Here is a 23,823-nt window from a genome sequence, read left to right as displayed (position 1 = left end):
GCCACTGGTCTGTTCATATTCTCTGGCCATATCTTCTCTCTCTGGCCTCCAAGCCTCTTCCAAAAGACATGTCGCCAAGCTCCAAACTCAGCCATAATTTCTCTTTCCTTTCATCTCTCAGCTGTACCAGGAAACCCCTCTGGACATAATAAAAGAGAAAAAGTGTCTCTTTACTCTTGGCTTCTCCACAGTTCCACTCTTCCTAGAGCTCCAGAATCGTCGAAACTCAAATATTGAAAATAACTTAGAGAGCACCTATCTCACCTCCCTCTTAACATAGAAACTCCCTTAAGAGCATCCCTGACCAATGGTCATGCCAGTTGATGCTTGAACAATCTAAGCTAAGTGGTCCATGTAGTTGCTAGTTACATGTGGCTATTTAAAAATAAATGCCACTTCTGGGTATATAGGCGAAGGAAACAGATTCAGTATCTTAAAGAGATATCTGCACTCCCATGTTCATTGCAACATTATTAACAATAGCCAAGATATGGAAACAACCCAAGTGTCCATCAGTGGGTGAATAGATAAAATGTGGTATAAATATACAATGGAATATTATTCATCCATAAAAAAGACATCCTGTCATTTGCAACAACATGGATGAAACTGGACTGCATTATGCTAAGTGAAACAAGCCAGAGAAAGACAAATATTGTATAGTATCCCTTATGTGTGGAATCTGAAAAAAAAGCTGAGCTCATAGAAACAGAGAATAGAATGGTGGTTGCTAGGGGCTGGGGGGTGAGGAAAAGGGGAGATGTTACTCAAACTGTAAAACTTCAAGTTTTAAGATGAATAAGTTCTGTGTATCTAATTGCACAGCCTGGTGACTATAGTTAATAATACTGTATTGTATACTTGAAATTTGAGGAGAGTAAAACCAAAAAAGAAAAAAGTAACTACATGAGGTGATAGATGTGTTAATTAACTTGGTTGTGGTAATCATTTCACAGTGTATACATATATCAAATCATCACGTTGTACACTTTAAATATATGCTGCTTTGTCAATTATACCTAAACAAAGCTGGGAAAAAAATAACTAAAACAAAACAGCTGGTTTTTAGTCACATTAACCACATTTTGAGTGCTCAGTAGCTACATGCGTTGGACAATGTGTCAAGAAATGTGAAGGAGCTCATACTTTACTCTAGCTGCAAGCTAATAAGCAAATCTGCCAGGTTCATGGATGCTGGCAGAAGACATGAGACTCATGGGTCGGAGACAAAGGACTTTATGATTTACAGCAATATCAATAGCCAGAGCATCAGCATTTTCTTGCTCCAGTTTCCCGAGCCGTAATTCCCACGGGGCAACATGAAGAGGGACAGATGCTACCTGCACATGCAGCAAGTTGCAATACAAGAGAGGAACCCTGAGTTTAGGGAACCTGATCTTTTATAACAGGCAGGAAACATGCTGTCCTTTGTTCTGGAGAAAGACACTATCTCTACCTTCTAAGGCTGTTGGCCTTGGAATGTGTCCTTGAAAAGTGTCCAGAAAAAAGCCATTCAGTGCCTCTGCTTGCAAAACATGCAGAAATGCAGACACATGGAGAATTTTCTCTGAGCGCAGCGCAGATATTGAACATACTCATCAGTGGAGAGAGCTCTGCAGGACAGCACTGCTCTAAGGAGCTAACTGCTTTACCAGGTCCTCCCATCATTTCTGACTTCTGACCCAAGGAGTCACAGAGAAATGAGCCAGTGCTGGCTCTCTGCACCCTTACAGGTAAGCTTCAAGTTGTCTTCCTTGATGTTGATGTTCGTTCACATCATGCTTCTTGCCTTCTTGACTAAGCTGCAAAAGGCTGGGTCTGTTTTAACATTTATGTGGTGCTTCACCCAGGGCTTTCATGCACTCTGTCTTCATGAGGACGCTGAGAGTCCAGGAAGGACAAAGGGGACACAACCAGGACACTCCTGAGTGGTGCAACACTCCAGTGCAGTGGTGCCCAAACTTCAGCAGGCATCAGAATCACCTGGAGGGTTTCAGGGAAGAGCTTGCTGAGCCCCACCCCCAGAGTATCTGGTGCAGGGCGTCTGGGGTGGAGCCTGGGAATCTGCATTGCTAACAAGTTCCAAGGTGCTCCTCAGGCTGCTGGGCTGGGAGCACACTGTGAGACCACTGCTCTGGTGTGACAGGAGCACTTTCGGTGGCATGCAAGCTGACACACGGATGACAATTTTTATCCTACAAACATTTATGCTTGTATGCATGTTGGGAAAATATAACCAGTACATCAAACTAGTTATATTTTTAAGTAAAAATAAATTGATTTAAGGATATATTTATGTATATACATAGTATGAAGATTGGCAATGATGGGGAAGGTGTTAAAAGAGTGGTTGAGGTTGGGGCAGTACTGCTGCGGGGGTAAGGGAAAGAACAGGGGTTCAGAGAGGCCTGCACTCAGATCCCAGCTCTGCTGCGTGCTGGCAAATTGCAACCTCTCAGCTTCCGCATTCATCAAATGGCATTATTAAGTTTCCATGGGAGTTTCCTAGGACTTGTGAGGATCGACTTTAACTAACTAGCTAACTAACCAACTAACTTCCTCTCTCCCTCAGGAAACAGGCACAATCCCCACCCTTAGGCTGCTCACAGGCTAGGGGACATGCTCTGTCCCCTCTAAACGCTAAGAAATTGTCAGGGGTTGTTCCAGGCCCAGGTCCCCCACCTAAGACAGAAACCACCCTCCCTCCAGCTGAAGCCCAAGGACTCTGGGAGGAGGAACACGTCCTAGCTGGGGGGCAGTGGAGGGTCACCGGGCCATTTCCCGGGTGGACAGGCGCAGATCCTGAGCCCTCCAGCTTGCCGGCCTCCCTCTGCTCGGGGCTGAGCACCACAGGCCTGCCCTCGGCAGGTGTCATTTTTCTCATCACGCTGCCTCAGGTTAATAACAAAGCTGTTTGGTGAATCCTGAGCCCGAACCCATATGAGAGGGATGGACCTGGGCCTGGCCAGAAAAATCCATCAGGAACAGAATCCATATTTCTTTTTCTAGAGCAATAAGGCCCTGTCTTAATGGGCCTGGTCTTAATGGTAGTAGGGCAGCAGGAAAGAGAAAATATGACTTAACAAGAAAGGAAAACGAATCTTCTTGTGACCATCAGCATGGAGAAATCTCTCTGGAGGAGCCCGCCTTCAAGGAGCTCAGGTCAAACCAGCTGGTCTTGCTCCTGTCCCAAGGACTGGTCACTGGGAGAGAGGCAGCCTTTCAAATGAACCCCTATATTCATGCTTTTGGCTGAGCTCTCTAGACTCCAAGTGGTGTTTCCATTGCACCGTTCATTCCAGGTCTTTCTGCTCCCTGCCCTCCTCGTTTTAATGATCTCAGACAGACATAAAAACGGCTGAGCTCAGCACAAGTGACTGAGACATGCACGTTGCCTCAGAGTCCCCGCGGACCCCAGCTGGGTACCATGCCACCCTCGCTCCATTTTGACAGGATAAAGTGAACTCATTTATTCAGTTGTTTTAAGTGAGCTCACGCGAGGCAGAGCCAGAGAACGGAGACGTAAATCTCTCCCAGCACACACGGAGTCGCTGCCAAACACCTTGGATCAAGCTTTCTCCCTGCTCAGGATGGTTTCTGCCCCGTCTGAAAATGAGGAGGGAAAAGCGCTAAAAATTGAAGGGCATGGGGGAGGGTGTCAGCAGATTCTGGGGATGACAAACTTGTCAACGCTTTGGCCTAATAAAAATTCTTCCAGTAAGAAAGGCAAACTTAACTCAGAGATTTTCCTCAGCGCTTTCAGTGGGCGTGGTGCGTCACTGGTCACTTGGTCTGGCTGTAGGTTAACCCTGGCTGGGGATGAGGGATTTTCCTACATCTCCAAAGGCTGCATCTGCACCGGAGGTGGGGCTCTTGTCACATTTCGCTCTCTGGGCCTTGGGTGCAGCCTCCAATGCTGCTTCTACCCTAGAGCAAACTCAGCAGGCTGTTTTAAAACCTCCCAGCTGGAGAGAAAGCTCACTTCAGGAAAGCAGAGTCCCTCCGGGAAGGACAGTGAGTGGTGTGGCCCAGCCAGCCTTGTGTGGCTGCACGACAAAGAATTGCTTTTGTTTTTCCCTTCGCTCGGAGATTTCTTTAAAGTTTTTATTCTTTGCAAACACATTACAGCCACAAACCTGTAGAAGAAAGTCACCCATAACCTTACTAGCCCTATCATGTATCAAATGGCTTGTATTTCCAAGGGTCTTGTCCACACACATACTTTTAAACCATAATTGTGACTAGGACTCAGCCAAGAGTATTTCAGCCAAGCATTCTCACCTAGGCGTTCTGTGTTCTGCAACTTTGCTGCTCAAAGTGGGGTCTGCAAACTAAGAGCACCAGCGCCAGCGCCAGCGCCACCCGGACTTACTAACTCAGACAGCTGCATTTAACACGATCCCCAGGTGATTTCTGTTTACATTAAAGTCTGAGACAGGGTGCCTAAAACACATCAGCCAAGACAAAAACTCTTCTCTAAACTGGGGCTACAGGATTTCTTCCTTCCCTCCCTCTTCCCGTGGGTGTGAACACCTGTGAGGTGCTGGGCTCTGGGTTGGGTGCTGGGACCCACAGAGAGCAGAATCGAGTGGAAAGGGTTCTGCCTTCCCGCCCTCCCGGTCTACGGAAGGGGCAGCAGGAACAGCCCTGCGGTGTCTTCCACCACACGAAGCAGAGACAGAAAGGATTTCAGAGTTGGAAGGGACCATGGGGGACAAGTGAAATGACTTTGTCCTGACACAGAATGGGCTAATAACACTCTAGGTGGGGCTAGAGCTGGGGTCTCCTGACCCCTCGGGATACACTACTCTTCTGCTCACCTGGACTCACTCTCTGGCAGACAAGTCAGTGCGTGTGCATGCCTGGCCCAACCCGGGTACCCTCAGCTGAGACCACCTCACCCAACAGCGTCTGCAGTCACAGCCTTGGCCCAGGCCGTGTCCCTTCCCTTTGTGTCTTTGCTCCTGGCATGCCTCCCAACTTTTTTGAGACAGGAAGACCTACCATGTGATTAAGTATTGTAAAGAAAGCAATTCCCCACAAATTAATGTATGGACTGAATAAATTATTCCTGCCAAATGGATGCAGTCAAATAAAAATCCAGAGGGCTTTCTGGAAGTTGATAAAATGGATCTAAAATTAATCTTGAAGAATAAAACTGCTAATTATATTTTTAAAAAATGAGAGAGAATTAAAGGAGCCAAGAGGAGGAAGAAATCCTTAAATTAAGACACATTATATAACAATACTTATAACTGTGGTACTGGCAAAAGAACAAACTGGAGTTAAGTAGATACCCAGAATCCTACTACATGTGCATAGATGTACAGAAATTTAATACGATAAAGGAGCTATCAGAAGAAAATGGATAAAAGACTTCTCAGTAAATGGTGTTAGAATTATTAATTAGCACTTTTTAAAAAGAGCAAATGTGATCAATTTGATATACTTCACACTAGAATAAATTTCAGATGGATTAAAGTCAAATATCTTTTTAAAGATAAAATTGCAACAATAACTGAGAACAAAATTGAACGTTTTCTAGAGCAGTGCTAATGTTCTAGAACCAGTAAAGCCCAAAAAATTATTGATATATTTCACTTCAAAAATTAGATAATTTTGTGTGTAAAAGCCATAATATAAATAAAAAAGACAAACTGGGAAAATATTTTTTCAGTAAAGTTAATATCTTTATTTGGAAACCAGTTCACACATGTATTTCACACAACTTGATAAGGACAACATTGCGATCTCATAAGATAAATGGGCAAAGGACACCACAGATGTTTTTCAAACAATGAATCATATACAAAAGATAAATTCAATGTTGCTTGTATGAAAAGAAACGTAAACCAAAAGTTACCAGGTAATTTTAAAATGAAACTATCCCCTGCTGGCAAGGCGAGGTGGAATGGGTGGGGCAATAGAGACTGGTATTGTCTGGCCTTTGGAAGCCATTTGGCCCTACTATCTATGCAAAGCCATAAAAATGTTCCTAATTTTTGATCTAGTACTCAAACTTAACATCCCTAATCCTAAGAAATAATTCAAAATAATGAGCAAGAAGTTCTGCTGCAGCGTTATTTATAATGATAATGTTGAAAAACTGAACACCACATAAATGTTCAACAAAGATAGTAATATGCATTGTGTTCTACTCACCTGGCAGGATAATCTGATCAATTATTATTTTTAATAATTCCAAGGACTTTGTAGAAACATGAAAAAACACTTGAATGTTTCAAATAAAAGGACATAACATACATGCACTATGATTAACTACAAATAGAACTATTAAGATGAAAAGGACTCTATCAAGACAATAATTGTTACGATGAAGTAACGAGATTTTTGATAATTTATCCCCTACTACTTTTGTTTGCTGTTTTGTTGCTTTTATAATATAAATACTAAATTAAAAATAATCCACATTCTTCATAAGCTGATGAAGATAGGTATAAAGAGATGGTCACATGGGGAAGAAGCCAGTGAACCTCTAAGTTAAGACAGGGTGCAGGAGTTGTTAATCACTCCATCTTTTTTCCTTTGTGGAAAATAATCTTCCTCTGAGCAAAGCTTCCATGGCTCATGTTCTTCTGTGTGTGCAGCTCTGCTGTGTGGGGTCATGGAAATATAGTATTTTAGAATGGGCAGAGTCTCAGGGATCATTTTATTCCAAACTCCCAGCTAATTCCAGAACCAGAACTATAGCATCCATTGCAAGCACCTGTAATGGATGCTTCTGATTGATTGATTATTCCCGTGAATGGGGAGCTCACCACCTCACAAAGCAGTCTGTTCAGTCTCTGCCTTCTCCATCGTGCCTGATGCTGTTATCCGTGGCCATGCCTCTAAACCTCACACAAAGCAGGCCTTACTAGTCAATCACTTCTTTCCAGCTGGGATTTCAAACCACAAATCACAAACTAAGAGACTAGAGTGATACCGATCATTCTTCCTAACAAAAGAAAAATATTAAGCTCAAAATACGAGACTATCCCTATTCATGAAAAATATATCCTAGAAATGGGAATATAGAAACCCATGGCTATCCTACTGAACAGGAAAAAATTACAGGCCAAGATGAATTCCCTAAGAAAAGAGCTAGAGACAGTCACTCAGGCTTCTCCCTAAAGATTAAAGGCTCTAGATCTGTAAACATTTTAATTTGGAAAACTCTTTCAGTTCTTCTGAGTACAAGAGGGGGAAGCCATCTTTCCAGTGCTTATCTTTCTTCCTATACCCCAGCTTCTGCTCCGTCTACCTCAGCAACAGAAGCGGAGGGCTGATAAAGTGGCTAAGGAGGGCTGGCGGCGGGACTGGGTTTTTAGGACACACTATTCTCTTAGCCAACAATCACCCCATTGAACCCTGCGGACCTTGATCTTGGACTTTATGGCCTCCCGAACTGTGAGAAGATAAATTCCTGTTCTTTAAGCCACCCAGTCTGTGGTGTTTTGTTATGGCAGCCCGTGCTGACTGAGGCACAAGGCAATAAGGACCATCAGAGGAAGAGGGTGCAGGCGGCACAGTGGGGGACCGCGGAAGAGGGTGTGAGAAGCCGGGGCCTGGCTGATCAGCTCTTCCTAGAGATGCGGGGAGCACAGGAGAGCTAAGAACACAGGAGAACCAAGAACCTAGAAACGAAAACATCAGCCCGGGGCAGTGAGCAGCAGCCCTGGAGGAGGAGGGAGTCTGCAGAGAAAAGCGAGGAGGAAAGGTCTAACTCTTCTCTCAGCTGTGGGTTAAAAAAAAGTATAGAAAATGCTGGGGCGAGTTCTTTTGGGATTTTCCCTGGAGCAGAAAGTTGGTATGCCCTGCTGCATATAGTAGTACTGTGACATTTCACAGTCCGTGGGTTACCAGGTCCTACACGATGATTCCCTCAAAGTGGTGGAGGGTTAGAGCGAGGGGGTAGGAGTTAAGAGGACCTGATTCTCCTGTTAGTCCCTGGGTAACACTAATATGTGTCCACCTGCTGGGCCCCAAGTGCCCTCTGGATCAACACACATAGGCTGTCTGTACAACACCAGGAGGGATAGAGGAAGGCCCTCGAGCTCAGAGGGCAAAGAAGTACAGCCCAGGGAGAGGTCCTTGCTCTGGACTCCCATTTCGGCTTCCACCCCAACAGGCGTGTCGTGTCTGCTTGGATCCCCTTTCTGATCTGGGCCCTTACTTGAATCAAAGGGAAGGAGACAGAGCCTCTCAGAAGACCAAGAGCAAACGAAGGCTGGACACAAGCGGCTTCTCTCCCCAGCGTCTGGAAAGGTAGTGCTCACCCAGCAATCCTCTAAGATTTTCCACTGTTGATGACATGTGCAGACTGCCGGCGGCCTTCATGGGGACCGAGCTTTGCAAAGGAGGATCAACACTTTGTCATGACCAAAAGCAGTAATGTCTCCTGAGGCGGGCTGTCAGACATCCTACCAGACTATGACCAACGCGTTTGCCTTTCCTCTTACTCATAGTTGCCTTAGATCCAGCACCTAACACACAGGAGCTGTGCCCTAGGCGGGGTGTTCGCTCACAACTCCCACTGGAGGCCACAGCCCTGCTCTATGTAATCGCAAATTTCAATATGCTAACCGGGTTGAGCTGGCCAAGATAAACCTAATGGATTTGGTTTAGTATTTGGTGCCAAGTAATACACAGCTGATTAACCCAGCTCACAGATGCACTGAAATCAGAAGGCTATTCCTTGCGTCTCCATTTACTTCTTCCTCAGGCAGGCATCAACTGAGAGAGATGACGTTGGCCAGGCCACGCACGGAGATGTGAAAATTGCTTGCAGTTCTCAGCAAGGAACTGCACCCTGCAAAAGAGCCTTTGGATTGTTGACTCACCAAACTAGACAGTCAGTGTTAAGACAGCTGCGATGCACACAGAACACAGGATGGCTTTGCTGCCTCCTAGGTGGCGAGACAAAGGGATGAGAGGAGAGGGGCAAGGGGGAAGGCAGAAGAATGCCCACTATTTGCAGACTCTGTGGGAACAGTTGCCAAATGGAAATTACTGAAGACATTTGTGAGGGTAACTTGTAGAGATTCTATCAGAGATCTGAACTGGAAAGGGAAGTGGGAAAGTTTGATTTAAGACATCCCAATGCTGAGCTGAGTATGACTGAAAGTCCAACTCGATTCTCAAATACTAAGAGGGAGCAAAATATCTTGATAGACTTCCTATTCTTATTCATCCTGTGCCATACCACTGGGGTTCAAAACTAGGATGGAAAACATCAAGGAAGAATGTTAGTGAATGAAGAAATGGCAAAGGAATATTTTCTCAACAAGAATATTCATTGAGCGCCTTGTATGTGCTAGGCTGGGTGTGGGACTGCCTGCAAGCTGATCACAGTCCGGAGAAGAAGGCAGACATGGTGTTAGGAGAACCCAAGTGGAGGCTGAGAGGTGGGAGCTCCCCTTTCACAAATTCTGTCTCTGAGAAGTCTCTGGGCCTCAGTGTCTCTTCCTAGGACAGTGGTCTTTATTGACATTACTTTACTATGTTTTCAGCTCCTTTATATAAGCACATGTGTATTTCTGGGCTCTATCCTCAGGGTGTCTGGTTTTTTCTGTATGGGGTAACGAATCTAATTTTTTTTAAGTTCTCTAGGTAATTCTGGTGATGAGCTGGATCTGGAACACTGCCTCAGTAGCCCTGTATCAGATAACTGCACAGTGGTACTAAGGACATGATGAGAGGCACTAGGAAATTCATACTCTCTCTTGTAATAGGAGATGCAGTGTCTTCTCCTCTGGGAAGCTGGCCCAGGTGGTGTTAGGGGTCCCTCCTCTGTGCTACACTAGTGACCTGTACACTCTCCTTGAGCACAGTCTATTATGATGCTGGCTTATTCTGGGTCTCTTGCTATTCAACTCTGAACTCTGAGAAGACTGTACCATCTTATTCATCTCCTTTTCCCTGATGTTAGCATGAAGTGTGCATAATACATATCTGCTGTGGAGTGAGGAAGCTGCATGACTGTCATGTATTTCTGAGCCCTGCTCACAGGGAGAAAACACGGGCAGGGTGACATGTACATGGAATATCAAAAGAGGTCAGCCAGAAATACCCTTCCAAGCTGGGATGACAGGAGTACTCACTGAGGCTGACAGGGGTCGTCTGCTGTGACAGAGCTGCGGCCTGGGCTCTGACTCGAGGCTGCAGAACCTGCTCAAGCTTTCTGGGAGAGCATCAATTTCCCCCCGTTTTCTCAAGCTCACTGTTTCACTTTTTAGTAGCAAATGTGAGAAATGAAAAGCATCTCAATGGGACTTGCAGGAAAACATCCTGGATTCTCAGACAGATCTTTAAGTTCTTAAAAGCAAAACCTTTCAGCTTTCTGAAATGTTACTTCTTTAAGAAGGCAAGTGGGTTTTTTTTCCCCACCGCCAGCTTTAACAAACGCCTATAGTAAAGCCACGTTTTCAGAAACTATTAAATAACTGATGATAGACTAAATCTTCTCTAATTTGAAGGCATTAAGAAGCAAAATAGAAAAATATTTTGAAATTCTGTATGTCAGTTGAAACATTAAAAAAGCAAAATATTCTCTCTTCCAAACTGCTTTGCTTTTTAAAGGCTTCACCCTGCATTCTCACCTAAGAACGCCTGTGTGTGGCATGGGCAGCAAGCACGCGTGCACGGGGAGGGAAGCCAGCGGCGCGAAGGGACAGCCTGTGAGCTGTCTCAAGAGGTACTGCTTTTTCAGTCGCCCAACCAGCTCAAATTTTTAAAAAAACAGTAAAGTTTTACTGCCATCTCGTGGTACTGTAAGATGTTCACAAGAGGCATGATCTGCTCAGATCCTATAAATGACATCCAAAAACATCCCAGTGGCCCACACAAAGATGTTTACCTGTAAAAAGATCAGAATAAGAAATAATCTTGCTTTTTTATTCAAACGGATCATTTGCTTCACTCAACTTGGTTTCAAAAAGACCTCAGGTCTTAAACTAAGGCTACCATGACATTTATTTTGCCATATGTAACAGTTTCACAATGAAAAAGCCTCAACATAAAAAATTACCTTCAAAACCCACTGTGACATTCTCACATAAACTAGCATATTTCACAAACAATAAAGTTCTTTCTTCAATATTCAATCTTTTCAATTTCATCCATGTCTTCAGGGTCGAGCTGATTAATATTGCTGTCTAAAAGAACAAAAGAGAAGAACCAGTCTTACCCCAGGGCCTAACTGGAATCTCATTTCATCCAACTCTGAATTTTTGAAGACAGTGACACCTTTGAAAATATATATACGTTCTTGTGACAGCTTGTATAGAAAGCCTTGGATAGGAACACTCTCTAGATTTGATAGGGAAGGGATGATATCAAAATAACCAATCAATACTGACTAAAATAGCATTGAAATGCACCAGACAACAGAAACTACATGTCTAGGTATCTTGTGGCAGAAAAAATGACAGAGTGCAAGTGCGGGGAGCCTGGGAAGGGCCTGGCGGAGCTCAGGAGGAATGAAGTGGGCGTGTGAATGGGGGCTGGGCTGCAGGACAGCAACAGGGAGACAGGTGAAGGCTCCTCCTGAGGTCACTTCCCAAGACCAAGTCTTCAGGAGCTGACCACAGCAACAGTGCATCTTAATGGTTCTCTCCCTGTCCCTCCTCAATTATCCTAACACAGGAGTGCTTAACCAGCTTCCCTGAAGGGTTCACGGATGTGCTACAGTCAGTCTGCAAACCTTTTAAAATTATACTCCAAATCGCATACGTGTGCCTGTGTACATTTCCCTGGGGAGAGTGGCCATTGCCTTCCACAAAGCTTAAGCACCATTTCACCTGAAAGGTGAAAGATATACTTGGAGTCATTCGACTGCTCCTCTTCCCCTGCTCCCCAGCCATCTCCACGGCTTTGGGGCACAGTGTCATCTGAGAAGTGGACATCTCAGGTTCCGTCACCCACCCCGTTTCCAGGCCAGGAGCCTGGCAGGTTAGCAGAGCCTGCCTTGCTAGACAGGGGGCTGCAGGCAGGGCAGCAGACCTCAGCATTAGACTGTCCCACTTCGGAGGGTGGGGCAAGAGGAAGGGAAACGTAAAAAAGAGGCAGCTGGGGTCAGAATAGAATCATAAGGGCTTTATTATTTTGCTTAGAGTGGCCCTTTATAGGACATGACAATCTGCTCCAGATCCAAGAATGAGCAATAACATATAAATCTGAGCTCATACGAATTCTACTTGATTTAAAAATTTTTCTTTACCATATACGAATTAATCAACGGTCTCGTGTTAGGAACTCTGGCACTGTGGATGAGAAGCCTTCTAAACCACGGCTCCTGCCCCCATCCTCCCAAAGCCTCTAGGCCCCAGGTCCATGACACATGTCAGCTCTGCCAGCATTCAGCAGGCCCACAGCTCCCACTGTGAAAGGTGCTACTTACTGAAGTGATCCTGGATCTTCATAAGCAGGGGCAGCTTCTCCACTTCAATCATGTTGAAGGCAAGGCCTTTTTTCCCAAAGCGTCCTGTCCGCCCTATGCGGTGGAGATAGATCTCATAGTCTGGCTCCTCTGCTTGGTTTACGGGGAGATCAAAGTTCACGACGATCGTGACCTGCTTCACATCAATCCCTAGAAGAGGGAAGACACTGTAGGGCCTGCAACTTTGTCCTCGGGACTCAGCTATTCAGGAACCACATCTGCCGAGGGGATTCTCATTTAACAGACAATTTATAAATCACACCTGGTTCTACATAATTGAAATTGGCACTTCGGTCAGGCAGTTTGCTTGCACAGTATGTCTGTGATGTTGGATAAGAGTGTCAGTAGAAGGTAATTCACAGAGGTCTAAATGTGTACAAAGAGAGAGTGTGAGTGTGTGTGTGTGTCTGTGTGTGCGTGTGTTGTGGGGAGGGGTCTCACCCAGCCCACAGAGCCACTCCCTCCTCTCTGCTCCCCCTGTGCCAGGCCCCTTACCCGTTGCAGGGCCCCAGCTCCGCTCCACTCCACGGACCTTGTTCTAACCAGGTCTTTTTGATCCCTTCCTCCAACTGCTACTACACCTTCCAGACTGGTCTCCCCCTGCTCTCTTCACCCACTCCTCTACTTTCTCACCACGGCCCCCACAGCAATGTCCAGAGCACTTGTGTTTAGAACCCAACCGCCCAAATCGTACAGGATAAAGTACAAACCACTCAAGACTTCCAAACTACCTCAAGTCTCATCTCTTCCTCTCCTGACTCACAGGTCCAACAACAGTCAGGCGGTCTTGCCATTTCCCAAGCAGACTGTAAATTCTCATCGACCCGAATTCAACCCTTCCTTCAGAATCTTTCACATCTACTGTTTCCACGAAGACTTCTGTGATCCCCCAGGGCCTCTGTCCTCCAACATGAACAAGCTGTCTGGGTCGCAGTCCTTGTCCTCCTTGGACTGTGCGTTGACTCTGGAGCTCTTTGTGCCCTCTTTCCTCTGGGGTCTAGACTGTGCTGTCCAATATGGTAACTGTTAGCCTCATGTGGCAATTCAACATTAAATGAATTCCAATTAAAAACTGAGTTCCTGAGCTGGCCCGGTGGCGTAGTGGTTAAGTTCATACATTCTGCTTCGGTTGCCTGGGGTTCACCAGTCCAGATCCCGGCTGCAGACCTACGCACCGCTTGTCAAGCCATGCTGGGGAAGGCATCTCACATAAAATAGAGGAAGATGGGCAAGGATGTTAGCTTAGGACCAGTCTTCTTCAGCAAAAAAGTGAAGGACTGGCAGCAGATGTTAGCTCAGGACTAATCTTCCTCAAAAAAAAAAAATAAAATTGAGTTCCTCAGTCAACTGGCCACATTTTAAATGCTCAATAGCCATATATGGCTAGCGACTACCAATTGGACAGCACAGAATCGAATGCTTCCATCAATGCAGAAACTCCCATTGGATAGGGCTGGTCTAGAGTCAAGAGTCTAGGCAGTGAGCTCCTGAGGGGCAGGGACCTCATCCTTTTTCAGGCTACTCTTCCAAAGTGCCAACATCAGCACTCATGGCAGGTCCTCAGTTCTATCTGCTGAACTAAGAATGAATTAGAAACATGGTTTGAGTATGGTATCTAGGCAAGATATAGAAGGGGTGAAGAAAGTAGGAAGGCCCGTCTGTTGAGAAAACGAAAACTTTTTTCTCAGTAGCCAATAGTTCTAAAGTTAAAAACACCTCAGAGGTGATCAACATCATCAGTCATTAGGGAACACAAATGAAAAACATGAGATACCACACAGATCTATTAGAAAGGTTAAAATGAAAAAAAGAGCGCTAATACCAATTGCTGACAAGGATGCAGAGCTACTGGAACTCTCCTACATTGCTGGTGGAAATGAAGACTGGTACAGCCACTTTGGAAAACAGTTCTGCAGTTTCTTATAAAGCTAAACATACACTTATCATATGACCCAGAAATCCTACTCCTAGTATTTACCAAGAGAAAGGAAAACATATGTCTACACAAGACCCATATATGAATGTTTAATACAGCCTTACTCAAAAAAGCCCCCAACTGTAAACAATCCAAATATCTACCAACTGGTGAATGGACGAACTGTGGTATATCCATTCAATGGAATACTATTCAGCAATAAAAAGGAATGAACTGCTGATACATATAATGACACTGATGAATTCAAAAGCATTATGTCAAGTGGAATAAGCCAGACACAAAGGCTACCAACTATAGGATTTAATTTATATGACGTTCTGGAAAAGACAAAAATATAGAGACAGAAATTGGATCAGTAGTGGCAGAGAATGACTACAAAGGAACAGAAGGAAATTTTGGGGGGAGATGGAAATGTTCTTTACTTTGATTACCATGATGGTTACATGATTATATTTGTCAAAACTCACTGAACTGTACACTTAAAAATGGTAAATTTTATCATATATAAATTATTATATCAACAAACTTGACTTTAAATTCACACACACACACACACACACACACACACACACCTCGAGCACAGACATTTGTCGTTATAAGAACTTTCTCTTTCCCATCCCGAAACCTCTGAATGATGGAAGCTCGCTGGTCCACGGTCAGCTCTCCACTTAACAAAGACACTTGGTGGCCATCCTGCATCATCTTCAGAGTCAACCACTTGGCATTTCGACGAGTCTACATAAAAATCAAAACCCAGCACAGCACCCCAAGTTAAGCAGACTGGCCGTGTGTGCCATGCTCACGGACGCAGGGCAGGGCAGCCGGAAGGGCTGCAAAGAGTTTTGTTTCACCTCTCCCTCAATCCTAGAGGAACCCGAGAATGAGGCATGGGACTCTCCCTCCCCCTGCGCTTCTACGGGTCACATCCTGTCAACCTGCCAGAGCTTTGGCTTCTCAGGCAGGAAACAGAGATAATAAAGATGCTCTACCTACTTCACAGGAGGTCTGACGGCAAAATGAGATCCTGTATAACAGTAACATGAGACGCTCTAACAGTGTTGCATGTACGCCAGGCATCTTGCTAAACTCTTTACACACATTATGGTCACTTGCTTTCACAGCAATTTGATGAAGGAGCTACCTAATTTCATTTTAAAAATTAAAAGAAGACCCCAAAGCTTACAAATGTTAAGTAACTTGCCCAAGGTTATGTGCCTAGTCTGCGGCAGAGCTGAGCTTTCTACAAATGTGTTTCAGTGCTGTCCACATGCCAGGCAGGTGCTATTCTAGTGAAAGGGATGGGAAAGTGAGAAAGACGCATGCGATCCTGCTCCCTTGGAGCTTAGAGTGTTCACAGGGGAGTGAGAAACTAAAATCAAGACAGGAACGTGAAAAATGTCAGAGAGCAAAAAAAACATGAAAATAAAAATAGGGTGATATTAACAGTGAGTAACTGAGCGGTTACTTTACTCACAGTAAATTAGGAATAGAAGAGAACATTCTTAATTCGATAAAGGGTATCTATAAAAACCCTACAAGAAACATCAACCTAAATGAGGAAGTGTCAGAAACAATCCCTCTAAAAAAAAGGACGCCTTCTGTTTAACATCATGTTGAAGTCCTACTCCATTACTTAACCTTTCTAAGTTTCACCCAGAAAACACAGATAACTTCTATTCAGAGTTGCTCTGAAGATTAAACTACATGATGTACAACAAGTGCTGAACATGGTGCCCGCCTAGCCTTATGGCACTTAGCATGATTGACCCCACCTCCACCTGCAGGGAAGTCCGGGCGTGACGAGGACAAACCTCAGCAGTTACCTGGCAGAAGATGATGGCCTGGCCAATGGTGATGCCACCATAGATGTTGCACAGAGCTTGGTATTTGTCTTTCCTGTTCTCGCACAACACATAATACTGTCGGATGTTGTTCAGGGTCAGCTCCTCTTTCCGTAACTTGATAACATTAGGGTCAGGAATGATTCGCTCTGCAAACTGCCACACGGACTCCTCAAAGGTCGCTGAAAAGAGGAGCATCTGGCACTCAGAGGGTAAAGCTCTGGAAGAGAGGAGGGAAGAAGGCCATCACCCAACTGCCACCCTGTCGCTCTCCTTGGAGGAAGCTTCCAGAAAGCACCTCACGCCCACTGCCATCAGCTGCTCCACACACTCGCTCCAGGGTCAGCATGAGGTGCTGCCTGCAACGACCAGCTACATCTTCATGCAAAAAGCCACGTGTCCTGCCCCTCCCTGCAACCAAGAATTTGGAAAAATACATAAACTGAATGAGGAGCTCCAGAGCAAAGTTTAGGTATGTATTCTGGAGGGTATGAGGTTTTTCATGTGAATTTTCTCCTTGGGAGAGGTAGAATCATGGAGCCAAGAGGGTTGGTCTAAATGCTATTCATGGCAATCATCTCACACACAGTTACTCGGGGATGATGGACACTGAGGCTAGTCATTAGATGGCAGGTGATGTATTTCTTGAGAGGGAAAGAACAAGGGCCACAACTAACTTTATTTGAAACAGGAAGAACCTGGATATAAATAAAAGGGGAGCAAAAGGGGAAAATGCTATTGCATGTGAAATGTAAACTGAACCCATAATGAATACAGGCTAATTTACATCAAGTTCAAAAACAGGAAAAGTGCATCTATGGAGTGAGCAGTCAGGAGAGAGGTGAAGCCTGGGGAGGAGGTGGGGCTGGTGGTAGGAAGGGGCCAGAGGGACTTTGGGAGCACTGGTACAGTTCTGTCTTGACCTGGGCCATTGTCACAGGAGCAGAGCCTCTTTGTGATGATTCACTCAGCGTTACGCTTACAACTTGTGTATTTCTCTTGCTATATTTTTTCTATCAGTAAAAAAGCTAATTTTTTTAAACAAAATAAAAATGAGAGATCAGAGAGAAGTCACTGCTTTTGAGAAGAAGACAGAGCACTTAGAAGAATGAGCTGTTGGCGCTAAAAGGGAGTGGGAAAGATCATATAGCCCAGTGACTTCCAAATACTATTTAAGCCTCGGGCCTGGGTCATCTGAGGAGCTTTTCAAAACAACCATCTGCTAGACTCTGATCAACTATGGTAGACTGTCTACATGTGTTACCTTCCCAGCTTCCCACGTCCCACTAATATAAAGAGATAAAAAGATACGAATCCAGAAAAGCATGGAGAGCAGGAGAGGAAAAACTGGTGGATGAGATATTTCAATACGTTTTTGGAAGATGGAAAAGTGTGGTAAACGAGAAAGCGGATGAAGCTACAATACGAGTGCTATAGAGGGAAATGCTGATGAAAAAGGCAGCTAAGTGGCAAAGACAGTGGTTCCCCCAGAACACCGAGAGGTCTAGGACCTGCAAGCACCAGAGACCAGAGAAGGCAGGGAAAAGGACTGGGAATGGCGGTGGTAGGCTAGAAGCCACGAGGAGAATTCTGCATTAGCGGGCGAGAGCCTCTTGGCCATCTGTGATCCTTCACTTGGAAAAGCATGGCACCAGGACTGGTATCCCAAGGCCCGGGGCATTTCATTCCAAAAAGAAAATTTCTATGAATTAGACAAGGAAAGGAAACATGGGCTGTTCTGCAGAATACATTGGATTTCAAAGACTTAGGATGAAAAAAGGAATGTAAAATATTTCACTAATAATATGGTATTCATTATATCGATTACTTGTTGAAATGCTATTTTTGATACATTGGGTTAAATAAAATATAACATGAATTTCACCTGTTTCTTTTCTTTCTTTTTTTTTTTTTTAAAGATTTTATTTTTTCCTTTTTCTCCCCAAAGCCCCCCGGTACATAGTTGTGTATTCTTCGTTGTGGGTTCCTCTAGTTGTGGCATGTGGGACGCTGCCTCAGCGTGGTCTAACGAGCAGTGCCATGTCAGCGCCCAGGATTCGAACCGACGAAACACTGGGCCGCCTGCAGCGGAGCGCGCGAACTTAACCACTCGGCCACGGGGCCAGCCCCTGCCTGTTTCTTTTCTTAACGTGGCTACTAGAAAATTTAAAATTACATGTGTAGCTTGCATTATATTTCGATTGGGCAGAACTGTGATTTAATCTTTTTTAAGCAAAAGGAAGGAAAACTGAACAATGGAGGGATGACCAACCAACATATATGCTCTATCTAATTATTACTTAATATTCTCTTAAGTAGAAAGCCCTTTTTGACAAGTGAATCTTGCCTGGAGTTCGGAATCTTTCATTTGCTGTTATATACAAACATACCAACTTATTGGTAAGGAATGGCAAGAAGGGAGTCTTGCCTGATCTTTCACCAAAATTACTTGAAATAGGAAGTCTGGCTGAAAATATGTGTAAGGAGCAGTTGGACGCTGAAGCAGCTGCTTCAGGCAGCTATGCATGTACCAGCAGAAGACTAAAGGTTGACTCTGCGCAGAAATTCCAGACTTGGGGATACCAGCCTCAGTAGAAGGTGAGGGTAAAGCATAGAGCTAAAAACAGGGGATCAAGTGGAAACATGCATATGAAGGGTGGACTCCTCTCAGTCCCTTCCCCTGCCCTGCTTCCAGAACGCCAGCAGCCAAGTGGCTATCCCCCAGGAAGGAGAAGAGAGACATTCATAGTCCCAAAGACCTAGGACAATCATCCTCAAGTGAAGCTTCCCAAGTTATAAGCCTCCACCATGAGCACAGAGCTGTCAATAAGCTACTTTGTTCCTCATCTTAGATTATGAAAGGCTGGCCACATATCACCAGATGAGAAGGAAGGCCCACCACAAAAGACAGAGACTGTAGAAACAAACAAAAAAGGAAGCTTAGATCATTCAGAGACAATGTGGAGAACAGAAAAAAGGTCTTAAATACTATAATTAACATCCTTAGAGAGACAACAGTAGCATATTGCATCCATAACGCAAGAAAAGGAAACTATGGACAAGAAACAGAGAACACCACCCGTACGATCCAGAAAGGATAGAAAAAGAAGGTGAAAGGACAGTGTTACTTTAATGATGGATGGAAGGAGATATACAACTGGGTTAAAGAGGTAAATAATGAAAACAGAGCATACTGCACCACATGAGGGAAGAATCTGGGACTGGGCATGGTGGAGAAGGGCACAGGGAGACTGAATCGCATAAGTTCAGGACGCGACAGGCAATACTTCCAAATGAAATGTTTTTTTGCCTCTTCAAAACACACCAGTGCTCAGCTGGAAACAGTGGGCATGAATTCGTTTGGCCATTCCAAACAAATGGACATGCCTTATTGACCCTTCCCTCGATATCCCTATGAAACTGAATCAACTGACATTTCCTGGTTCGGAGGCTACAAATAAAATGTCCTGTGGGTGAACAAATGGGGAAATTTTGATAGTAGATGTCTTACCTCTTTCAGAGGAGAGCTGATTCTGCCAGATCTTACCAAGGGTCATGCTTTCTATAGCATATCAAGTGATATGTCAAATCACAGCAACCAAAAATATATTCCCCCTATTTCTTAGGTACTTAGATTTGAAAAATGGAATTTCAAAGTATCTTCTTGACGTCTATGAAGTTGTAATAAAGCACAAAAATTATAAAACAAAAGACTGTTGATACGGTATCCGAATACAAACTAGCTTTGCTCAACTATCTGCATGTGCAGCAGACACTGCAAATGTAAATTTCAAACTATAAACTTATTTTTTTTTTGAGGAAGATTCGCCCTGAGCTAACATCTGTGCCAATCTTCCTCTATTTTATATGTGAAATGCTGCCACAGTGTGGCTTGATGAGTGGTGTGTAGGTCCGTGCCTGGGATCTGAACCATGAACCCCAGGCCACAGAAGCGGAGCATGCAAACTTAACCACTATGCTTCTGGCCCGGCCCCATCAAATTATAAGCTTCTTATCAAAGAAAATGAAAAGATCTTACTAGTTAAATGTCCTGCATAGTTTGTACATACTCTGTAAAGGCATACAATTTGCTTACCCGTGATATTGAGCTTTTCATTAACAAAGTTTTGATAATGTAGTTATTAAAATGTAGATAAAGTTTATCACGAAGGTCACTTTTCAGTTTCCTCAAAACTTGCAGAAGCACTTAAGATTTTTAACTGTATAGAAATAGAAGATAGCCATCTTACACACATGCCTACAAGATGATCATTGTTGCTGGCCACTGAAAAGATTTAAAATGCTGGTCTGCCATAAAATCGTATTTTCAAAGTTTGAGACAAAAAGAATGTCCATTTCTAATTTGGAAATAGATTAAGGATGAGAATGGGGAAAAATATTATAGTAAAACAAAAATTATATACTGTTTCTCCAAAACTATAATGACAGCTGTAACAACAGGTTTGGAGAGCAACCAGCCCAGGCTGACACTGGAGACAGGGAGCTTGGGAGATCTGCAGGAAGGAAATGGATGGACTTTTAAAATGTATTTGACTATTTGAGATATCACTGACATATGATATGCATGATGAAACAGGTAAAGAAAAACCAAAGGTCCTTAAACAGTGATACAATTAAACAAAAGAAAGTAAGCAATTATTACTTCTAGGGGTACAAGTTGTATAAGAAAAACATAATTATAATAATACACTGCTTAACAATATTTATAATGTCATACTGATATCAATACTGACTGTTAATGTAACTAAACTTTTCTGATATAACCACAGGGAGGTGACAGAGGGGAGAGGAAGTGAGAGTGGGTGGTGGAATCAAAGAACTGAATTCCTACCTCCTGTACTGGGGAGTCGGTAGACTGACTATACATCAAGAAATAGCAACATGAGCACATTATTTAGAGAGATGAAGGTTAATAGCAGAACAGAGGTATTCTCTAGGGGATGGGGCAGGGCATTACTGCTTTTCATTACAAGTCTGTCAATACTATTTGAATTTAACACTGAGCTTATAAATACTTTATTTAAAAATAAGTGACATAGATTCCTAAAGCCACTCCCAGAAATTCTGATGCAGTCAGTCTCAAGGTGAGGCCTGGTAATCTGTCATTTTAAGCCCCTCAGGTGATTCTGAGAGAGAGGCCTAGGACGAGAGGATTTATTTAACAAATTAGAGGCAAAGTCAGGACTAGACCACCAGGCTCCTGATGGCAGATTACTTACTGTCTTCTCTATACCACTTAACCACTGTGTCCTCACAGTAGCCCTATTAGGTTTTAATAAACTCTCTTTGGAATTTTGCTGGAAAAACAGAAAATTGTTGGCAAAATCTGGTGCATCGCACCATATGGATCCCACCCGTAAGCCTGTGGTGCAAAAGGAAAGCCGTCAGGCAAGACCACAAGGTGAAGAAGTTCAAAACTTACTGCAGGCTGACGGACTGCTGAGCTGGTGAAAACAAGGACAGCTCCAGTTTGTTTAAAGGTGAAGAAAGTGGGGAATTAAGCAGCAAAGACAATTAGGAACTGCAGACAAATGAAATCCCTTGTCTGGACAAAGATCCAGGAAGAAAGGATGACTGAGGATTACCTTTGAATACGAATGCTTTGATCCGAGAACCCTTGTGTATCGATCATCACATCGGCTTCATCCAGGACAAACACACGAATCTTAGTCAGATCAATTAACTTTCGCTTGAAACACCAATCTAGGACAGTCCCAGGAGTGCCGATTACAATCTGTTTGGTGACGTCAGTGCCTCTGGGAACTAGGGAGAAAAGGTTTGAAGGGCTCCTTCAGATGCAAACGACTCTAGCAGCCCACAATTCAGGGCAACACCACATACAACTGTCTTTTTTTTATAAGTAATTTTATTGAGATTATAATGGTTTATAACATTGCGTAATTTTGGGTGTACATTACTGTTTATCAATTCCTGAAGACACTTCATCATGCTCACCCCTAGGAGTCTAGTTTTTATCCATCACCATACATATGTGCCGCTTTGTCCCTTTTGCCCACTCCCCAACCCTCTTCCCCTCTGGTAACCACCAATTTGCTCTCTTTATCCATGTATTTGTTGTCTTTCACATGTGAGTGAAATCATCCAGTATTTGTCTTTCTGTCTCTGGCTTATTACAACTCTTAATGATTTTCCAAGAGCAAACTCTGAGCGTCATTGGGTTTTTTATTTTCCAGAGTTTTAGGATAAATTCCCAAGTTTCTAGCCTTATGGTAATGATAATACTCCTGCACATGTGATTCTTCCCCACAGTCATTTAAAAAGCCATCCCGCAGCAACCCCACTGTCCTACAGAAATACCGGCACAGCTGGGAAAACCCTACAAACCTCCGCAAACGGAAAACAATCAAAATGTCTATCAATAGTAAATAAATTATGGAACATTATGCAGCCAGTCAACAGAATGAGGTGGGGCTCTATTTACTGACAGGGAAAGCTGTCCAAAACATGTAAGTTTTGGAAGAGTATGGAAAAAATGCTCCCATTTTTGTAAACATGCTAGGAAAACAAATAATTTATATGTGATTCATGTGTATGAGCTCAAAAAAAGCAAAAAACAAAGGTCTGTTAACAAAACTGTAGTTATCTTTGGAAAGAGGTGTTTAGAGGACAAGAAAGAACAACTTTCACTTTTACCTTCTAATCTTGTGTGTTTTAGAGATTTTTTTCGCTATATGCATATAATACTTTAATGAAAAAGTTAAACAATAAAAGCTATTCTGCACCAAACAACTGAGCCTCAAAGGAAATAACATACAAAAGCATCATCTTGCAGGACGTGGAAATGATGCAGCTGACATTTACTGGGTCCTTATTATGTGCCCAGCGTTGTGCACAGTGCTTTATCTATATCATCTCATGTAATTCTAACAACTCTATGATACAGCTGCCATTACATCCCCCATTTTAGAGATGAGAAAGCAGAGAACTTATATAACATGCTTGTTAGTGGAGGAGTCAGGACTTAAAAAATCCGCCAGAACTGGCTTACTGATACATACTTTGATTCCCTCGAACGGCGTACATCACTTGAACATCCACACAGAATTTTCCCATCCGTTCAACCACACGGCCAGTTTGCAGAGCCAATTCATAAGTAGGAGCCAGGCAGAGGCACTGTGAGTTAGAGAGAGAAAGGGGAAGGAGAAAGGTTCACATGAGCCATCATGCAGATTTGAAATAGAATTAAAATTTGTACTGGGAGAGGCACAAAAGTAAAACTGGAAATTTTGAATAAAGTATTTCAAATTGAATGCAATTTAGCAGTAGATCTGAGCAAATCAATTTAGCAATAGATCTGAGGGGAAGTTGAGTTTGGAGGGGAGGGTAGAAGGGCAGAGGGTTGGAGAAATAGCTACCTTTCATATATTCCTCTCTAAAGGGTTATGAAGAAACACTGGTTTGGTGGGGAAAGAATAGGATGTAGGGAGGGTGGGAATCAAAAAGAGAGGGAATGCAAGACAAATTACAGCTTGAGTATGATCCCCATGACCTCTTGCCTGCTATTAAAATTCTCCCTATTTCCAGAACACTCCCTGCGTGATCTAATCCATCTTATACATCTGTGG

General features: G+C 43.7%; 1 protein-coding gene across 6 annotated transcripts in view; it reads right to left on the bottom strand.

The window, feature by feature from the left end:
* Positions 1 to 5,668: 5,668 nt before the first annotated feature.
* DDX25 (DEAD-box helicase 25) overlaps positions 5,669 to 23,823 on the bottom strand; it is a 24,065-nt gene continuing 5,910 nt past the window's right edge. For 4 of the 6 annotated variants that reach the window (XM_070273893.1, XM_001505093.6, XM_014741339.3 and 1 more), the window contains 6 exons: positions 23,257 to 23,371; positions 21,823 to 22,000; positions 16,199 to 16,436; positions 14,948 to 15,110; positions 12,401 to 12,589; positions 10,883 to 11,156 (listed from right to left, as the gene is read on the bottom strand). In XM_070273893.1, the coding sequence (XP_070129994.1) occupies positions 11,095 to 11,156; positions 12,401 to 12,589; positions 14,948 to 15,110; positions 16,199 to 16,436; positions 21,823 to 22,000; positions 23,257 to 23,371 (945 nt within the window). In that variant the 3' untranslated portion in view covers positions 10,883 to 11,094. Of the gene's footprint in view, positions 10,859 to 10,882; positions 11,157 to 12,400; positions 12,590 to 14,947; positions 15,111 to 16,198; positions 16,437 to 21,822; positions 22,001 to 23,256; positions 23,372 to 23,823 lie in introns of those variants that run through there. The other 2 variants (XR_011440863.1, XR_011440862.1) reach the window with 1 other exon arrangement.

The sequence above is a fragment of the Equus caballus genome, chromosome 7 (assembly GCF_041296265.1).
Source record: "Equus caballus isolate H_3958 breed thoroughbred chromosome 7, TB-T2T, whole genome shotgun sequence".
NCBI lineage: Eukaryota > Metazoa > Chordata > Mammalia > Perissodactyla > Equidae > Equus > Equus caballus.
Note: the sequence above shows the minus strand (reverse complement) of the source record. Positions and strands in the feature narration are given on the sequence as shown.